The 16,582-nt window shown below is 45.1% G+C and overlaps 1 protein-coding gene and 1 non-coding gene across 4 annotated transcripts; both read left to right on the top strand.

Moving 5' to 3' along the window:
* Window positions 1-640: 640 nt before the first annotated feature.
* Window positions 641-713, top strand: TRNAA-CGC (transfer RNA alanine (anticodon CGC)). Its single transcript has one exon. It is a non-coding gene; the product is annotated as a tRNA-Ala (tRNA).
* Window positions 714-887: 174 nt separating this feature from the next.
* LOC123103771 (2Fe-2S ferredoxin) lies at window positions 888-10,854 on the top strand. 3 transcript variants are annotated; one of them, XM_044525452.1, is made up of 8 exons: window positions 889-1,102; window positions 2,760-2,821; window positions 3,415-3,482; window positions 6,281-6,387; window positions 6,705-6,754; window positions 6,840-6,922; window positions 6,998-7,123; window positions 10,651-10,854. In XM_044525452.1, the coding sequence occupies exons 1-7, from the start codon at window positions 1,048-1,050 to the stop codon at window positions 7,110-7,112; spliced, it is 540 nt and encodes a 179-aa protein (XP_044381387.1). In that variant the 5' UTR covers window positions 889-1,047; the 3' UTR covers window positions 7,113-7,123; window positions 10,651-10,854. The 3 variants fall into 3 exon arrangements, with proteins under 3 accessions (XP_044381388.1, XP_044381387.1, XP_044381386.1); XM_044525453.1 differs by lacking the exon at window positions 10,651-10,854 and having other exon boundaries at window positions 888-1,102; window positions 6,847-6,922; window positions 6,998-7,159; XM_044525451.1 differs by lacking the exon at window positions 10,651-10,854 and having other exon boundaries at window positions 6,998-7,332.
* Window positions 10,855-16,582: the final 5,728 nt, after the last annotated feature.

Genomic DNA, 16,582 nt, shown 5'->3' with positions numbered 1-16,582 from the left:
CGGCTGTCTTGTGCTGCGCGGATGGATGGCTCAACCGCCAGCCACGGCCGCGCCTCCGATCGGCGTTTCTCGAACCTGTCTCCTGCCTGCCACAGAGGGGCACGTCGTGTCCGCCTCCGGGGCCCGGCAGCCTCGCCTTCCCTGCTGCCCTGCATGTGAGGGAATGGCACCGGGCGATCTGTCCGGCCGATTTAATTAGTCAGAAACGGAAATGGACGGGTGCTGCTCTGCTCTGCTGCTGATGGAGTGATGGGTGTTTTGCTTTAGTCTCAGGACCAAAGCTCGATCTAACCGTAGCAATTGATGATCACGCGACGCTGGCCCTACAGGGCGCTGGTAGAACTGTCTAGAAAAGTTGGAGGAACAGCTGCGTGAGGGAAGGGGAAATACTCCATGCAGGACAGCAGGAGGAGCCTTTGCGGGGGTAGGAAGAAACAGGTGCTCTGCGAACCAGAGATAGAGATGGCATTGGTCGAATCCACGGTCATATTTATCTTCCTCCTTGCCTACACTTTTGTTTTACCACACGCTCTTTTTCTGCACGAGTTATCAGGTGTTGCTCCTTTGAAGATGGCTAATTTCTGCAGCAGTCGAAATGAAACATAATCTTTCAGTTGTTAGGTCTCGCATTCGTCATCTCGGGGACGTAGCTCATATGGTAGAGCGCTCGCTTCGCATGCGAGAGGCACGGGGTTCGATTCCCCGCGTCTCCATGTTTTTTCTGTGTGCCTTTTGTCATTATTTTTTCCTGAAATTAGATCGACGTATTTCAGGATCAGTTTCAGATTCCTGCGTGGCTTTTTTTTTTATCAAGAGTAATATGTATGGGTCGATAAGCTGGAGAAATGGCCCAACTATAAGATTCGCGACCGTATCTTTATAGTTGGGCTACCCTCGCGGCCCAGTTTCTCGGCCCGCGTCCTCTACTTCCTTGTCAAGCGAAGCCGAACTCCTCTTCCTCCTCCGCTGATCCTCCCAAGTCCCAAACCCGCGCCCCGAATCTGCTGCCGCCGCTGCGTCCGTGTCGGCTTTGCCCCGCCGGTGAAGATGCTGTCGAGGATCTCCCGCCTTGGCGTCCACGCCCTGAACCGGGCGAGGCTAGGTGAGCTTCTCCTCCCACCTCCACCGTCGCCCCTCGGCTTCGCGATTTCATTTGCCTCCGCTGCGGCGTTGTTTTATTTGGAGGATGTCTCGGTTAGGATTAAAGCGCCTTGTTGTCCAGCACCATGCACTCGTCGGCGTTCTCCACCAGCTGGTGAACCGAGAGAGTGACGTTGTAGGGCTCGACCACCGTGTCAGAGACCTTTGGAGATGGGAACACGGAGAAGGTGAGCATCATCCGGCCCGGGTACTCCTCCCTGATCTTGGAACCGGTGCCCCCGCCGAGGGAGTGGCACACCTGGAAGCCTCACGACAAGCACATGAACAAAAGTCAGAATCGCTGGCCAGAATCTGTGGAACGGAGTAACTGGAGCGACTCCTCAAGAAAGGGGAAAGTACCTTGGAGGCAGCGCAGTTCTCGGCCTCCTCGCGGACGACGTCGAGGACGGAGTCGATGAGCTCCCCGCCCTCGGTGTAGTGGCCCTTGGCCCAGTTGTTGCCGGCGCCGGACTGGCCGAAGACAAAGTTGTCGGGGCGGAAGATCTGGCCGTAGGGCCCCGTGTGCACGGAGCCCATGGTGTCGGGCTCGAGATCCATGAGCACGCACCGAGGGAGTTGGGAACGCGCGCTCCTGGTCGCCGCTGGCATACATGAGATGGTGGAGGCGCCGGTCGGCGTGCGGGATGGAGCCGGCGGGGACGGCAGCCACGGTGCCGCCGCTGGCTTCCGAGTCTCCGCGGAGGAGGGGGGCGAGGCGGGCCTTGATGTGCTCCACACCGGCTGCGGCAACATCCTCGTCCCGCAGGTAGACGAGGCAGGCGAGGCGGCCGCGATGCGACCACGCCCTGGCATCGACGACGCTGCAGCTCATGTCGTCTAGCACGTCGAACACCTCGGAGATGAGCCCTGTGCGGTCGGCGCCCGTCAGCTCAAGCATGGTGGCCGAGGCCGCCGCCGGCGACGCCGTTTGTTCGCACGGAGAGGCGAGGTCAAGGAGGAGGCCGGGGTTGCGGGGGACGGTGGCGCGGCGGCGCGGCGTTCCTGGGGCTTCGGGGTGGCGCGCGGAGAGGTGCGACGGTCGCTGCTTGTGGTCGCCGGCGACGGCGTGTGGCGAGTGAGGCCGCCGGAGCGGTGCAAGGAGGCGCGAGGCGCGGGCACAGGAGCTCAGGCGCGAGCGCGCCTCTCCGCGCCGTCCATCCTCCCGGCGAGCGCACTCCATCCTCCAGTGCGAGGCACAGCGGCCGCCGGCGCACGACGGAATGGGCGTAGCCGCCGGCGTAGAGTGGATAAGAGGAAGGAAAGGACTGCAGACTGAATTGAAATGCCTATAGGGTTTTGTTTGTAGAAGTGAAACGTTTTTTCTGGGTGCCACTAAAACAGGGACTGCGGGTTGATTTCCTGTAAATCGAGGGGCTTTTTTGCAAAACAACCACGACGGACGACCAGAAGCAATAGCTGGTTTATTAGTAGGTAAAGATTTTGGAAGAAATGTATGTTTAGTTATTCTTGGTATGTGAGCCTAGGGTCTGTTTAGTTTTTTTTACTAGAGCTTTAAGTAAATTTTAAGAGAACACGTTCTTTTGACTGGCATGCTTGTCTGTTTGTTATGACCATCTTTCGTTTCTCTATGTCCACTGAATTATTCTGACATTTATCAGGTCAAAAGTCAGTAACTTCAAGGAATCAGGAAGAACCCATCAGAGCCTGTATGAACTATGTGGTCAGCTCTCTCTCTCTCTCTCTCTCTCTCTCTCAAATGTTGCATTGTTAACTTGCCTACATTTACTGCCAACATATACAAAGGAGTTTCCCTGGTTGCTGGAACTGTCCATTTGCTAGGCCTTCAAGCAATTTTTTTTGCGGGGAATTTCTTCGAGCAATCCTAACTGTACCATTAACCTGCAGAACTTGTTAATGCTTCGGCACACCCCCCTTAAAAGTTTGCACAAATCTTAAAGTTACTTAAAAAGGCTATCATCATATTAGTTTCATAGTTTGCAGATCTAACGTATTGAATAGATTGATTTGGATACGAAAGACTATATTATCCTTTTTCATATAAAGGGCACCTTCTAGTCTCCACCTTTAATCTGCATCGAAATCCATAAATTTTCTAGGGGGGTGTACCGAAGCAAAGTTGACTCTATATAGTTTTCATACTTATCAGATATTGATGTTTGAAAAGATGCGCAGACATACAGATCTCGTGTCTGTGCTTAACTTTTTTTAAATTTATTTAAAATGAAAAATATAATGTAGAGAAATTGGAATAACTTAGTTCAAAGATGGAATAACAAATGGAACTCTTTTCAGGGTAATCATTCTCTATGTTCCGCCACGGAAGCTAAAGTCAGTGACAGGAGCGAACAGCCGAAAGCTAAGTAAGTCTTTTTACTGTTGATGCCTAGCCAGTCAGCTTTTACTTATTACTGTTGGGCGTAGCATAAATACTAAAATGTTTTCATGTATGCTCAATATTTTCAAATCTGCAGTACAGACTGTCCCACTAATATTAATATTTACTGATCTATCTCTGCGTCAGTAAGGATTCAGAATAATAACCAAAGCTCATGGAAGCAACCCTATGGTCCTTGGATGAATTTCTTAGCTGTTTATAAAAGCTTCTAATGGCTCATTGGCTCTGTAAGACCAACACAATAAACCTTACTTACCAATTTTGACGACTAACTAAATACAGCCAGTTCAACAATGATACAGTTAGACTGTAACTGTTGGAGCACTAGGACGGGCTAGGATTACATGAATATAAGTACGCCCACCAAAATAGATGGGCATAAGGAGTCTAATTAAAAAAGATTACCAATTTAAGCTATGCATGGAAAACTATTATTTTGTAAAGGATTAGAGAGAGCACATTAGGTTGGTGAATTAAGCCTTCATAGTGATGTTTCCCCTTGCTGCTAAACCATTTGATGGTTGAAACTATTGGCAAATAATTTGGCAACGGATTTCTGCCTTGGCGCAGTGGTAAAGCTGCTGCCTTGTGACCATGAGGTCACGGGTTCAAGTCCTGGAAACAGCCTCTTACAGAAATGTAGGGAAAGGCTGCGTACAATAGACCCAAAGTGGTCGGACCCTTCCCCAGACCCTGCGCAAGCGGGAGCTGCATGCACTGGGGCTGCCCTTTTTTTATTTCTGTCATCATTTCACTTTGTGGCAGGTTGACGTGGACTCATGCTGTTATCCCTTTGGAGGCATGACATTTATATATTTTCTGAAATAGAACGTTCAGATGTTATAAAAATGTTTCTTTACTTATGCCCCTTTTGCACTTGGGTAGTCATAGTCTCTGCGAGACAGCTGATTACAGAAGCAAATAAAGCCAGTGAAATGCCCCCGTATCGCTAGGGAAGTAATAATAATAAAATAAATTGAATCATGTAAAACTAGCTAAATGCGCCAGTATTGCAACAGAATAATGTCAAATCATATCATATGTGGCACATCAATCTCCATAGAGATACCCTACTTGTCTGGAGGGAAAGTGGGATGGCAGGCGGGCCATCATCACCAACTCCAAAATGTGTAGGAGTAAGGTAAAGATAGATATGGCAGGTCTTCCAAACTGCTCCATTTCAAGTAAAACATACAGCAGAATATAGGGAGGAAAACACGATGTACATGATGCAACAGGCAACATGTCCGGCACACAGGCTGACTACAAGATGGAGCAAAAAAGGGAAACGGTAGATCCACACATTTGAATTATTATGAATAGTAAAGAGGCCTTTAAGTTCTATTCCTGTTCCAAAAATGATTTTGGAAATTCCTGGAAGTACTTAACTGGTGTAACATTTGTCCACCTAGAAGCCATCCACCTGACTTAACATGGTTTTTGGGCCCCTCTCTAGCTGTTGCTGTTGTGTTCCACTATTCTTAAAAGCAGCATTCCTACAAGCTGGAGTATGTCCATTCCTGTATTCCATAGCTTGTACTATGTGGGTGTAACTGATCCTCGCTAAAGAACACAAGCTGCTCTACGTGCCACGGGGAGGGGGGGGGGGGTGCTCGGTGGCAGGATTAAAGCGAAGATTATAGTCGTGGAATGTTGGAGGATGTGCCCATGCATTTTGTGGCATAAGCACACTTGTGAAGGAACTGTCAGATTGGTAAGAAAAGGTCCAGACTTTATGTAGCCTGCTTAAAACACCACCCTTGAAGGGACTAGTATGTGCCCCTAGCCACTGCTTACAATTGTGGGAGAGGTAATTGGGATAAGTTCTTGTTTGATTGGTACGAAATGAGCTAGGATTATACAGCTCGCTTACAAACCCAAGTATGGAAAGTAACAACCTTGGGAACCGTTAAGAGGTTTGAATCCAAACTTAAAGATAGCTGGGTAATCCAAATTCAAAGATAACTGAGATCCTTATCCGTTAATTAGGCAATCATTAGAGGTAATTGGGAGAATATCTTGCTTGGTTAGTAAGAATAGGGCTAGGCATTATAGAGTCGGCTTACAAACCTAAGGATGGAAAGTGACAACCTTGGTACTCTTAAGAATTCAATATCCCAGCTTACAGATATCTGGGACACTCATCCCTTAGTTAGGAATAGCTCCACCCATAGGGCAAGTGCTCCTTCCTCCTCGGATACCCTCCTGTTGTGGCCAACTGGCCATAGTTCAGGCCCAAGTATGCCTTGTGAGTAATATTTTGTCCTTTGGTTTTTAACACAATCAGGCCTCATGCAGGTGTCTATTTCATATTTTATCCATGTGGAATCTATGTAGCATTTAGGGCATGAAATTAATTTAGCAATAAACGGCGATATCCAGACATGCGAGAACTTGTGTCAATTTTACCAGTTCTGCCTCTATTTTGATGCGTAGGGTCTTTATGAGGTCTATCTGCTTCACTTTACAGCTTATTTAAAGTTCTTTATTTTCTCGAACACGCCTGGGAGCGTGTCCTTTTTCAATAGTTTTTGTATTTTAAAGCCTTTTCTTCTGCCATTTTCTGGTTTTGTGTGTTGAATATGTTACATGTTCCATTGACTAATTAGGAACTTAATTTTGAAATTAGGATTCCATCACCTTTTCTTTTAGCTGATTTGTTGCTTAATATCTGATGGGCCGCGCATGCTTTTGGTTCTTAAATTTTTACCATTTTGTCCTACCCTTGGCAATCAGTATCAATGACTGGAATTTTCTTTGCAGGATATCTGTGACATTTGTTGATAAGGATGGCGATGAAACGGTTATCAATGTTCCTATTGGGATGTCAATGCTGGAAGCTGCTCATGAGAATGACATAGAACTTGAAGGTCCTCTGCAGTACTCCTTTTTACTAATTTTGGTTTGAATCTTGAACATCCTGCAGTAATACCACGCCTGTACTTGACTTCATGTGCTTCCTTGGACTTAATATCACCTTTATTTTTATTAGCTAAAGGAGCTTACATTGATATGTAAGTTCAAAATTAGGTATAGATATATCATGATACCTTTCTGTCATTGTACGCCTCATTTGATTCTGCATCGGTTAGAATTTTCGTTTAAATTTGTTGCATGTTGAATTACAGTACTCCCTAACCTTTTTTGCCATATATATCTGAATTGCTTGTTCTGCCATGATCACCAGGAGCATGTGAGGGCTCTCTTGCATGTTCTACCTGTCATGTGATTGTAACGGTACGAAGTTCTACATACACTCTTTCTAAGTTTTCAGTGTGTTGAGACAGTTCAAAGTGCAGTTTGATGAGAAAGTTCTTTTCAGGACGTAGACTACTATAACAAATTGGAAGATCCTGAAGATGAGGAAAACGATATGCTGGACCTTGCTTTTGGGCTTACAGAAACGTATGCTTTTTGTGTGTGTGTGAATTGTACAAAATGTATTACTCCAGTTCAACTAACTTGGTCCCATTGTTTTAGATCTCGCCTTGGTTGCCAAGTAATTGCAAGCCCTGAACTTGATGGCATAAGATTAGCACTGCCAGCAGCTACCAGAAATTTTGCTGTTGATGGGCATGTCCCGAAACCACACTGACTAAGCACTGGGTATGTTGTATACCTGCTCAGTTTTGCAGAATATGAGATATAGTTACTTCTATTTTTCATCTTGTTGTATCTGTATCCTCAACATTTAAATTCTGTAGTCCTTGGCAAGATAGCGATTAATGTCAACTTGCTTCGTCAAATAACACTTGTAAAATTCATTGGAAAACGCATTGTCATTGCAATGATAGCAACCTTGCACTTGGAAAATCTACCATCAGTTTGTCCATCACTCCATGTTTATTTTTTGCTATATACTGCTATACTGTAGATCTTCCTTGTAAGCTGATGCTTGTCTGTATCAAAGTGGTATCAGCTGTTATATTTACCTAACGTTCTGACCTTATTTTTGTCGCATTCTCCTTTTTTTCCTTTTGTTACCTTGTAGTTGTAGTTATGTTTTGTATATCATAGGGCAGATATGCTGTAATACTGTAGTTATCAATCATACTTAGCAATGCTACCGCATACTCTTAAGTACTATGAAGCCCGGAAAAACTATAAATTTTGCAGTCTACTTTCATACTCCATTTTTCTAACATTTAGAAAATATCGCTTGCACATAACAGAGCCACACATAACCGAACTTTAAATCCAAGCAACTATAACAATGATGAGCTACCGTAGGCTCACTAAAGGCATCACAACAGAGTTTAATCTTGCTAGCGATTTATTAGTTAACTGATAAAATCCTTAATATACTTAACTTCTATGACTGACCAATTTACTAATCACGGTAGGATAGAGCTTCTAACTTATCGTCAATGACAAAGTTCCAAGAAAATTGATATGTGAGATATTGTATGAACCGGCGAAGATGAGGGTGTTACTACTCCCTTTATCTTCAGCATGTTGTCCTTGGAGTTACCTAAACACATCGAAGTAACAAAAGGTGAGTATAAAAACTTAGCAAGTATGCATAAACCACAACACTGAATATTTATAAATAGTGTCTTATCACCAACACAAATAATGATGATCATATGTGTCCACATGCTCACTGCATCTCACTGCATTTCGTATACCGGTATCGCTTGAGTAGACATCCATCGGCATCTACTTGTTGAGCATTGAAAGTTCAAGGTGTCGAGAAAAGTAGCTCTTCGTATCTTTGTCACTATGGTGAGGTGGAAAATATGAAGTGTGAGTAGAGTGTTTGCAGCATTGACATATAATTATGACCATGGCAAATATCATGAACATAAAGAACAAGTACTAAGAAATAAATTTTATGCAAAAATAGCCAGAAAAAGGTTATTATCCCATCATGGACTTGTCTTGACCCTTACGAGCAACTGAAGAAATATCCATTGCATTGGAACTCCTCAGACCTGTGGAGCAAACCTCACTTAAGAAACTATTTGAAGATCATCACACAAGCATATTCTACTATCTCCATACTCGACAACAACAACAACAAAGCATTCAGTCCCAAATAAGTCGGGGTAGGCTAGAGCTGAAACCCATGAGATCTCGCAGCCAACTCATGGTTCTGGCACATGGATAGCTAGCTTCCACGCACCCCTGTCCATGGCCAATTCTTCGGTGTTATTCCAGTCCTTCAGATCTCTCTTTACGGACTCCTCCCATGTCAAGTTTGGTATACCCCGACCTCTCTTGGCATTATCAACACACTTTAGCCATCCGCTATGCACTGGAGCTTCTGGAGGCCTGCGCTGAATATGCCCAAACCATCTCAGACGATGTTGGACAAGCATATTCTACTATCTCCATGACGCTCGACAAAATTTGTAAAACCCAACTTTGCTCCTTACATCAAAACGCGGTTTAATTCTCTATTTCCATGCTATTTTCTCCTTAATTATTAGCATGTTTATGCAAACAGTGCAAAAGATACCAGCTTAGATATCTACAACTTTCATGTTACCTTAATAGTGATAACATCTGAAATAAAAAATTGTTTCAGTTAAAAACCGGCTCAGGAGCATGGTTTTTACTCAAGTTTTCAAACCTTTAGAAAGACAAGTACAAACTTCTCCTTTTCTGACTAGCTTCATACTGTAAAGGATTTGATCTCAGTTTTCGAATTAGGATCCCAGATCAGCAATTCAACTATCAACATCTTGAGCCCCTTGTGAGAGGGTCGCTCCATGTCATTGTTTCTGACAGAAGATTTCGGATTAAATCATCTCTTCCATGAGTGCGCTGTTTACTTTCCTGGTGCTGACATCTAAAGTTCTCACCTACCCTCTGTAATCTTGTTCGTGATGCCAATTTGTTGTTGTCATGTTTTGCATCTCTAGTGGCTGCTATGGGAGCCTCCTTTTGATCGTTCAGATACGTCACATGGTCAAAGTTTCAATTACTGGCATACGCAAGATTTCACCATTCTATGTGAATGTTGGTCATAGTGGTATGGCCACTACTACTGCAATTGTGGATGGAGATGCTTGCTTTTATTTGTGTGTACGAGTTAAGTTCAGTGATGCCTTGTTTTGTTACTTCCAGAGTTTTTTATTCATTGTTGGCTTGACCAGCTTTATTCTGACAGTCCATGCCAATCTCATCTAGAAGATTCCTTTGTCTGGTCTTTGCCTGCATGTTACAGAATTAGTTACAAATAAATAGGTCTGGCCCCTAGTAAGTTGCAAGGTTTTCATGAAAATTTGTCAGTGTTCCAGTGTGATGATTATTTCTTTTAAAACTGGAGATATTTCGAACTATATTAAACAATTTTGCTGCTGTTACAGCTCAGGTGCCGGTGTTACAGTTCAGGTGTGCACAGTGCCAACAGCTTGGTTTCTTGCTAGTTTTGTTCTTTCATTTCAAACAGCTAAAATTTTGGGGGTTTCTTGCGTTTCTTGTATTTGCATATGATCCATCTGCTTCTTCTCGTACTCTCCCCTGTAGTTGGTTTCATGACCCCTGTTTCATCGAGTGTTAAAAGTTGGGTAGGGACAGGAGAACCACCGCTGCGTACTTTTTTTGCGACCGTAATGTCAGCTCACCATAATGTAATTTGAGGAGGAATACCATCCGTGAGCGTTCTGTCATTACCAACTGGTGGAGAGTTACCATCAGTCTGGTTTGCCTATTTATGGTGGCTGCATGATATGCTAGCGCACCATCAGTGATGTGCCGAAAGGGTAAGACCAGAAAATTGGGTTTTCTGTTTTGTAAATGAAAGAGCAGAGTATTCCCTTCCTTCCATGTTATAAGCGGCTCTTCGTACAAGACTTGAGACGCGGTTTTGAGTTTTCTTCACCTAGGTCTTCTTATATAGACCGAATCCCTCTGGTATTTGAACTCCGTAGTACTACATTCGGAATTTTTTGTTTCACTGGAATGAATTTGCTTGCTATTATTCATCTATACATGAAGATCCATTTATTTGTGTCAACGTGATGGGCGTTATTAGAATCGTAGTTCGCGGTTTGACCCCATTGTGTTGTGCACTCGCTTCTCCCCTGGTCCGAGCCTCCAGAATTTGACGGCATCTTGCCTAAATGCTCGTGAATATGTTACTTCCTCAGCATTACTGTAACGATTGTTTGTTGTATTAATTTCAGGTTGGTGGCAGTACTGCATTCTTCTCTCACAAGTACTCTCTCCGTTCTGAATTACTTGTCTTGGATTTGTCTAGATACGGATGTATCTAGACGGAGGGAGTAGTTGATTTTTCTCGTTGACATTTCCGATGTTTACAGATGCTGAAACGTTGTTTTTGTCCCCCACTGCATTTGAGAAGGAACGAAAGTGACCGATGAATCTCACCGGTTAAAATGCATCGGTTGAAGCTGCTAGATTAATTGCTACGTAATCGGCGGTTGGTAAACCTTCAATTCGTCGCGGCATAGTTTACATCGTTACGACGCCCGTTCGCTGCCGGGCAGATGAACCGATCAGCTCCGCCGCCCAAGTCGCATTCGGATCGTGATCGTACCACTTGTGAAGCTGATTAAACGTCGACGCCACGTGACTACAGTAGGTCGTATGTATCAATGTATGTCGTCAGACGCCGTGCTCCCACGACCGTAACGTGTGTGCCTCCTGTGGCGCATGTCGGGATGGAAAGGCTCGTTCAGGCGATGATGCCGCCGCACTGTATCGCGTACCGCCGGCCCCCCATCTGTCGCCGGCCTGTGGCTGCCGCCCTGATGCCATCACAGATTTCCGCTGTTGCTAGGCAGTGCTACGGAGTACCATCTTTTTGGCTGTGTGCGACACCCGTCTTGGTTCATCTGATTACGTTTTTGCTCTCATCTTCTGCCACTGTAGAGCAACCAATCGTAGCACACGGCCGGCGCACGCCCGACCAATATTGCTTTTAAAACATAATAACATCTACTTTAAAATGCGATCGGCAATGGCCATGGATCAACACATTGGAGAGTTTGCTTTAGGCTGATTTGAACCTTAGCATATTCTATCGCCCGGGATGATTCAGCAACGAACTGCTTTGCAACCCGCCCCGGTGCTCCGTCACCGGATGGCTTTGACCGGTGTTGCCTCCCGAGAAAAAAATACTGCGGATGGCGATCTTCAAAAGGAAAGACAAAAAGAAGAGAGCGACAGGCCTCCTTCGTGGGGGGCAAAGGCAGGCTCATGATCGTCGCCCTACCAAGTCCCCGGATGGTGTGGGAATCCCCAAAGCAGACACGCACTTATCTTTCCGTTGCTCAAGTAAAGATGAACAAAGGGAGGGAGAAAAGCACCAGATTCTGCCACTCACACACCAACAATGGGCATATCACAGATTAACCAAAAGATGTTTGGCACTAACGGTGTGCAGGAAAAAGAATAGTTTTCAAAAAAGAGTTTGGTGTTAACTCACTCGTACCGAAGATCGTAAACTAGATGCGTCTTCTATTGATATAGGGCAGGTGTTCTTTTACTTAAATGTGTATATGAGGTGAATCCTAACTTGGCATATATGCCCTAACATGCTTTAGTACTGAACATTCTTGGCAGAGTTTTATGAAGTGCACAACTACTCGAACGCCGGATGATTGAATGCCTATAAACCTAGCTGGATTCACCGAATTCATGTCTACCATCTTATTTCTCTCTTGTTCCCAAGGCATTGTTGCCATGATCATTTCTCTCTAGCTAAGTATTCTTTCTGAACGGAACTAATCTCTAGTGCACTATTTTCTCCTATTCCTGCAAGTGGGAGGAGGTGCAGGTAGAAGATGCTGACCGCTGGTGCTAATTAACCAGGCTTGACAGCAACAAATCAAAGGCTAGCATCTCACGGTCATGGGGGCTGTCTAGGTCACAGGAGGTCATAACGAAAATCAAGCTGTTGGTGTTTCCCTTTCAATCCATTTTCCTCATAAGATTACACTGCCCAACTATCATAGACCCTGCCCTGTATTGACTGCAATTTTTGTGTACTTTCTGGTATCTAGTTGAAGCTTTTGAGCTAAAAAAACGGAGAGAAGGCAATAATTACTCCCGGTCCAAGAAGGGATTCCCGGTATTTATTTCAAGCTTGAGCTAAATACCGGAGAGCAGACCAAAGTTACCATCAATCCAAGCACATCCTAAGTATGTTGAAAACGAAATAAATCACGTGCCTAAGTATGTTGAAAACGAAATAAATCACGTGCCTAAGTATGTTGAAAACGAAATAAATCATGTGTGCTGTATATATCACTCTTGGTTGTTACTAGTTGCTAGTACAATTTAGTTGGCCAGTAATAAGACAACAAAAGTACAAAAGTCTAGCTAGGTGAACCTGTAATAGGAGTTCTTGCTTTCTAACTAGCCTGATAGATGACCTAGCTTGACATGACATGCAAGGATCAGCAGTAGCGATCTTTTCAGATAGAGATTCAGATACCGGCCTTCAACTAGCTTGATGAAACACTGTCCTTTCTTGTCCTAATAAAACCATTGGTAGTGATATTACGGGACAGGGATGGATTATGGCGGAGTATGCTTGCTCGCGTGTGGTTGCTGCGTATGCTGTCCAACTACCCATTTGGCTTGTGTGTGTATATACAATCTAAGTGCTTCCTGCAAGAAGCAACACATGGTAATGACAGTTATGCAGTTTAATGCTTCTGGTACACAAGGACATCCTAATAGTTTGTTTTCTCTAAGACAGTTTTATAGTAGTAGATTTTTGTACCCTTTTTGGGGGGGAGGGGGGTAGATTTTTGTGCCTAGAGACATAGATGAACACAGATTAACCAAGGAAATATCCATCATTTTGGTTTCGGATACCAGTGTCCTGTTTTCTCGGGGACATTTAGGACCACACCACTTCTCAATCTTTTCCTAACTCTTACAAAAAAAATAATGATACAGAGCAAGGACAAATATGGACAATCCCTTTCGAGCTGGTGCTCAAGCTAGATACAGGTCCTATTAGAAATGAAAATGTTAACTAAAGAATGGAAAGCAATCCAAGAGATGAGCGTTTATCTAAGAAGTCCTACACGCATGAGTTCACCTACTGCCACTGGCTTGTAGCACTCCACTATGCATGTACGTGGCTCGGCCTCAGCTACCTACCACCTTCGTACCGAACCGAAGACATTAGCCTACGCATAAACTACGGGTGCGTTGGGTAATACTCCCTCCGTAAACTAATATAAAAGCGTTTAGATCACTATAATAGTGTTCTAAACACTCTTATATTAGTTTACAGAGGGAGTACATACAAAAACAAAAAGGGAAGGTTCATGGCCATGGATTGATGCATAGTATATGGTGCTTAGGCTTTCTTCATACGCTATGCCATGGGCGTTTCTTCCTGGCCAAGGAAGAACCTCGTCTACCTCTCGCCCTCTGCGTCTGGTGCGTGCACACATGGATGATTTTGTTTAGAAGCAAGTTGAACTGATGCAGATCGGATCGTCTTAATGGCAAGAGGGAAGCAAAACCGAGGAGAAACCGGTGGCATCTCCCCATCTTGGATATCACGCTCCAATTCGATATGTCTCCAAGGGCATCTGGAAGAGGCCTGTCGATTTGTCACTCTCAGTTTGCAGTTGATGTCGCGCATTATTTCTCTGTAGCTCACAGTCTTACCACGTTTGTTAATTGGTAGCCGCTTCAGTGCGAGAGCGGCTAATCTGAGCCCAGGCTCGTCTACACCTGCATGTGAACAGAAAATCTATAAAACAATTGAAAAAAGTCTGATTTTTTGGGAAAGGTACCTGTAAATTTCGTGGTGTTATGGTATTTGAGGAGGTCGTGGCAAAAAAAATAAATCTGGTTTTCAAAGAGAATTTGAAACACTACACCGTTTAGACCTGTTTTTTTTTTTTGCATGAGCTCCTCAAATGTCAATCGAGTACAAATTTTGCACTTTTCTCAAAAACTGGAGCATCTTGGATGTCAATTTTTTTTAGAATTTTAACAATTTGGCTGCAATTATTTTTTCAAATTTATTGTTCATTGAGAGCTTATGAGCCTGGACACCGTTGCGAATTACTGGTTCAGTGCTCACTTGTAGTTTTGGGACCACGCCATCACCTGTAATAAGATTACTACTTTCTTCCTGACCTTTATCCCCGCCGATTTGGCACAGTGCCACCTTGTTTACGTCTGGAAAATGGCAGATCACGCCCTGAACGATTTGGTAGAGCGATTTCCTCCGTCGCAGGTCATTGCACGATGACTACTCATGCACTGAACGAGCGAAGACGTAATTAAAAAGGACGAGCCTTTGCCCTCTAAAGCTCGCGCTGCATTTTAGGCTACGAGATGCGCGTGACTTTTATTTAAATCGGACCGCGCCTTTGGATAGTATAATCATACGGTAGTAATGTAATGTAAAGGCGATGGAAGGAGGGCAACGGCAAATGCAGTTAGACATCGTCGTCCATCGGTCATTCCGTTTGCCCAATGAAAAGAGACCATTTGGGCTTTGATGCCGTCCAAGCTTTTCGGCCGTCCTCCACCGGCCACCCAACACACGTATGCCATGTACGTAGTAGTGAGGTATAGCCGTAGAGGGAACATTAGGAGTTTTTTTTAACACAATACAGACGCAAGCGCTCATACATACGCGTATACATTCACCTCTATGAACGCACACACGTACACCCTATCTCTATGAGCACCTTCGAGAGACTGAGCCGACATATCATCTCTAGATTTACGAAGTTACCGTAGACGCCTCGTCGTCGCCTCGTCGTCGACGGGAACGTCTCCTTCCACTGAGAGCGTATCGCCGGAAACTCTGAAATAAATCCAGGAATAATGCAAGCATCAGGACTTAAACCCTGATTGACTGGGATACCACTGTCCCTCTAACCATCTAACCATAGGTTAGTTCGCGGGAACACTAGGAGTTGCAAGCTGAGTTTTAGGCTATCTTTTTTTTCTGGAATATGCACGAATGTGCGTATCATTCATTAATAGAGGAGAGGGAAAAGAATCCCAAGGTCCACAGAGTTACATAGCGGTCCATCCACACGTCGGATAAACCGTCCACAAGCACCTAAAACATATAGCGACTACTCCCGAACTACCTGCCTCGAGAAGCCCGCAAAGAATCCCTCGAGGTCTCCTTTGAGCAATCCGGCATCCCGCCAAACTCGCCCCTCGGTGTTGATCCACTCAATTACTGTCAGTGTTGACGGCGTGACCCCATCAAAGACGATGCCATTGCGGTGCTTCCACAGCTCCCACAGGATTAGCAAAGCTAATGGCGCGAGTGGTTCTCCTATGGTCTTGTACTTGCTCTTGCTAGACGCACCAACTCTATAGAGTCTCACTATCCGTGGGAACCACGGTCTGCCTGCAGGCAGCGGTGAGTACAGGCCGCGCTGGGCAAGCATGTCTGACATCCAACAACGGTTCCTAATCGCTAGCTAGTTGAAGAAGCGGCACTGCAGTGGGGCTCTTGATTTCCACGTAAATGATGCTATTAGAGACATCTCCAGACCTACAAATTTGGTCGCGTACGCCGAGCGTGCCGAGAAGGCACCGTCTTTCTCCCAAGACCAGTTGATGGAGTCCTCTACGATGGGGTCGAGCTGAACTTCTGGCACTCTTGGCCACAAGCTCATGAACTGATGTATCTCATCGGTCATGAGATCCGGGCCAACATCAAGTGCCCAGGAGTCATGCAGCAACGCCTCCGCAACTGTCCTCGCCGACTTGGCCCGCGTCGCCATCTTACCATATACGAGGGGTGCCAACACGCAAACACGGAACTCATTGATCCATCTATCCTCCCAAAATAGAGTTGTACGTCCATTGCCAACTGTAGCCCTTGCCGCTGCATTGAAAATTGCCCTAGAATTGGACGGAACCAAGATTTCGAACTCAAACCACGGCTTCAATCTGTCTGCTCTCTGTAACCATGGCCAACGCGCTTGCAGTGCCGAATTTAACCAACGCAGATCAGGAACGCCCAATCCTCCTTCCCACTTCGGCTTGCAGACCGTGTCCCAGGCAACCGCACCGACAGGATCAATATAGTTGACTAGAGGGGGGTGAATAGGCAACTAACATTTTTTAGGTTTTCTTTACCAATTT

Source organism: Triticum aestivum, chromosome 5A, assembly GCF_018294505.1.
Source record: "Triticum aestivum cultivar Chinese Spring chromosome 5A, IWGSC CS RefSeq v2.1, whole genome shotgun sequence".
Classification (NCBI taxonomy): Eukaryota; Viridiplantae; Streptophyta; class Magnoliopsida; order Poales; family Poaceae; genus Triticum; species Triticum aestivum.
This window is presented reverse-complemented; position numbering and strand designations above follow the sequence as displayed.

Coding starts and splice junctions, on each gene's coding strand:
- LOC123103771 (XM_044525452.1), top strand. CDS start 1,048: ATGCTGTCGAGGATCTCCCGCCTTGGCGTCCACGCCCTGAACCGGGCG. Junction 2,822..3,414: donor GAGCCTGTATGAACTATGTG/GTCAGCTCTCTC, acceptor AACTCTTTTCAG/GGTAATCATTCTCTATGTTC. Junction 6,388..6,704: donor GAATGACATAGAACTTGAAG/GTCCTCTGCAGT, acceptor CATGATCACCAG/GAGCATGTGAGGGCTCTCTT.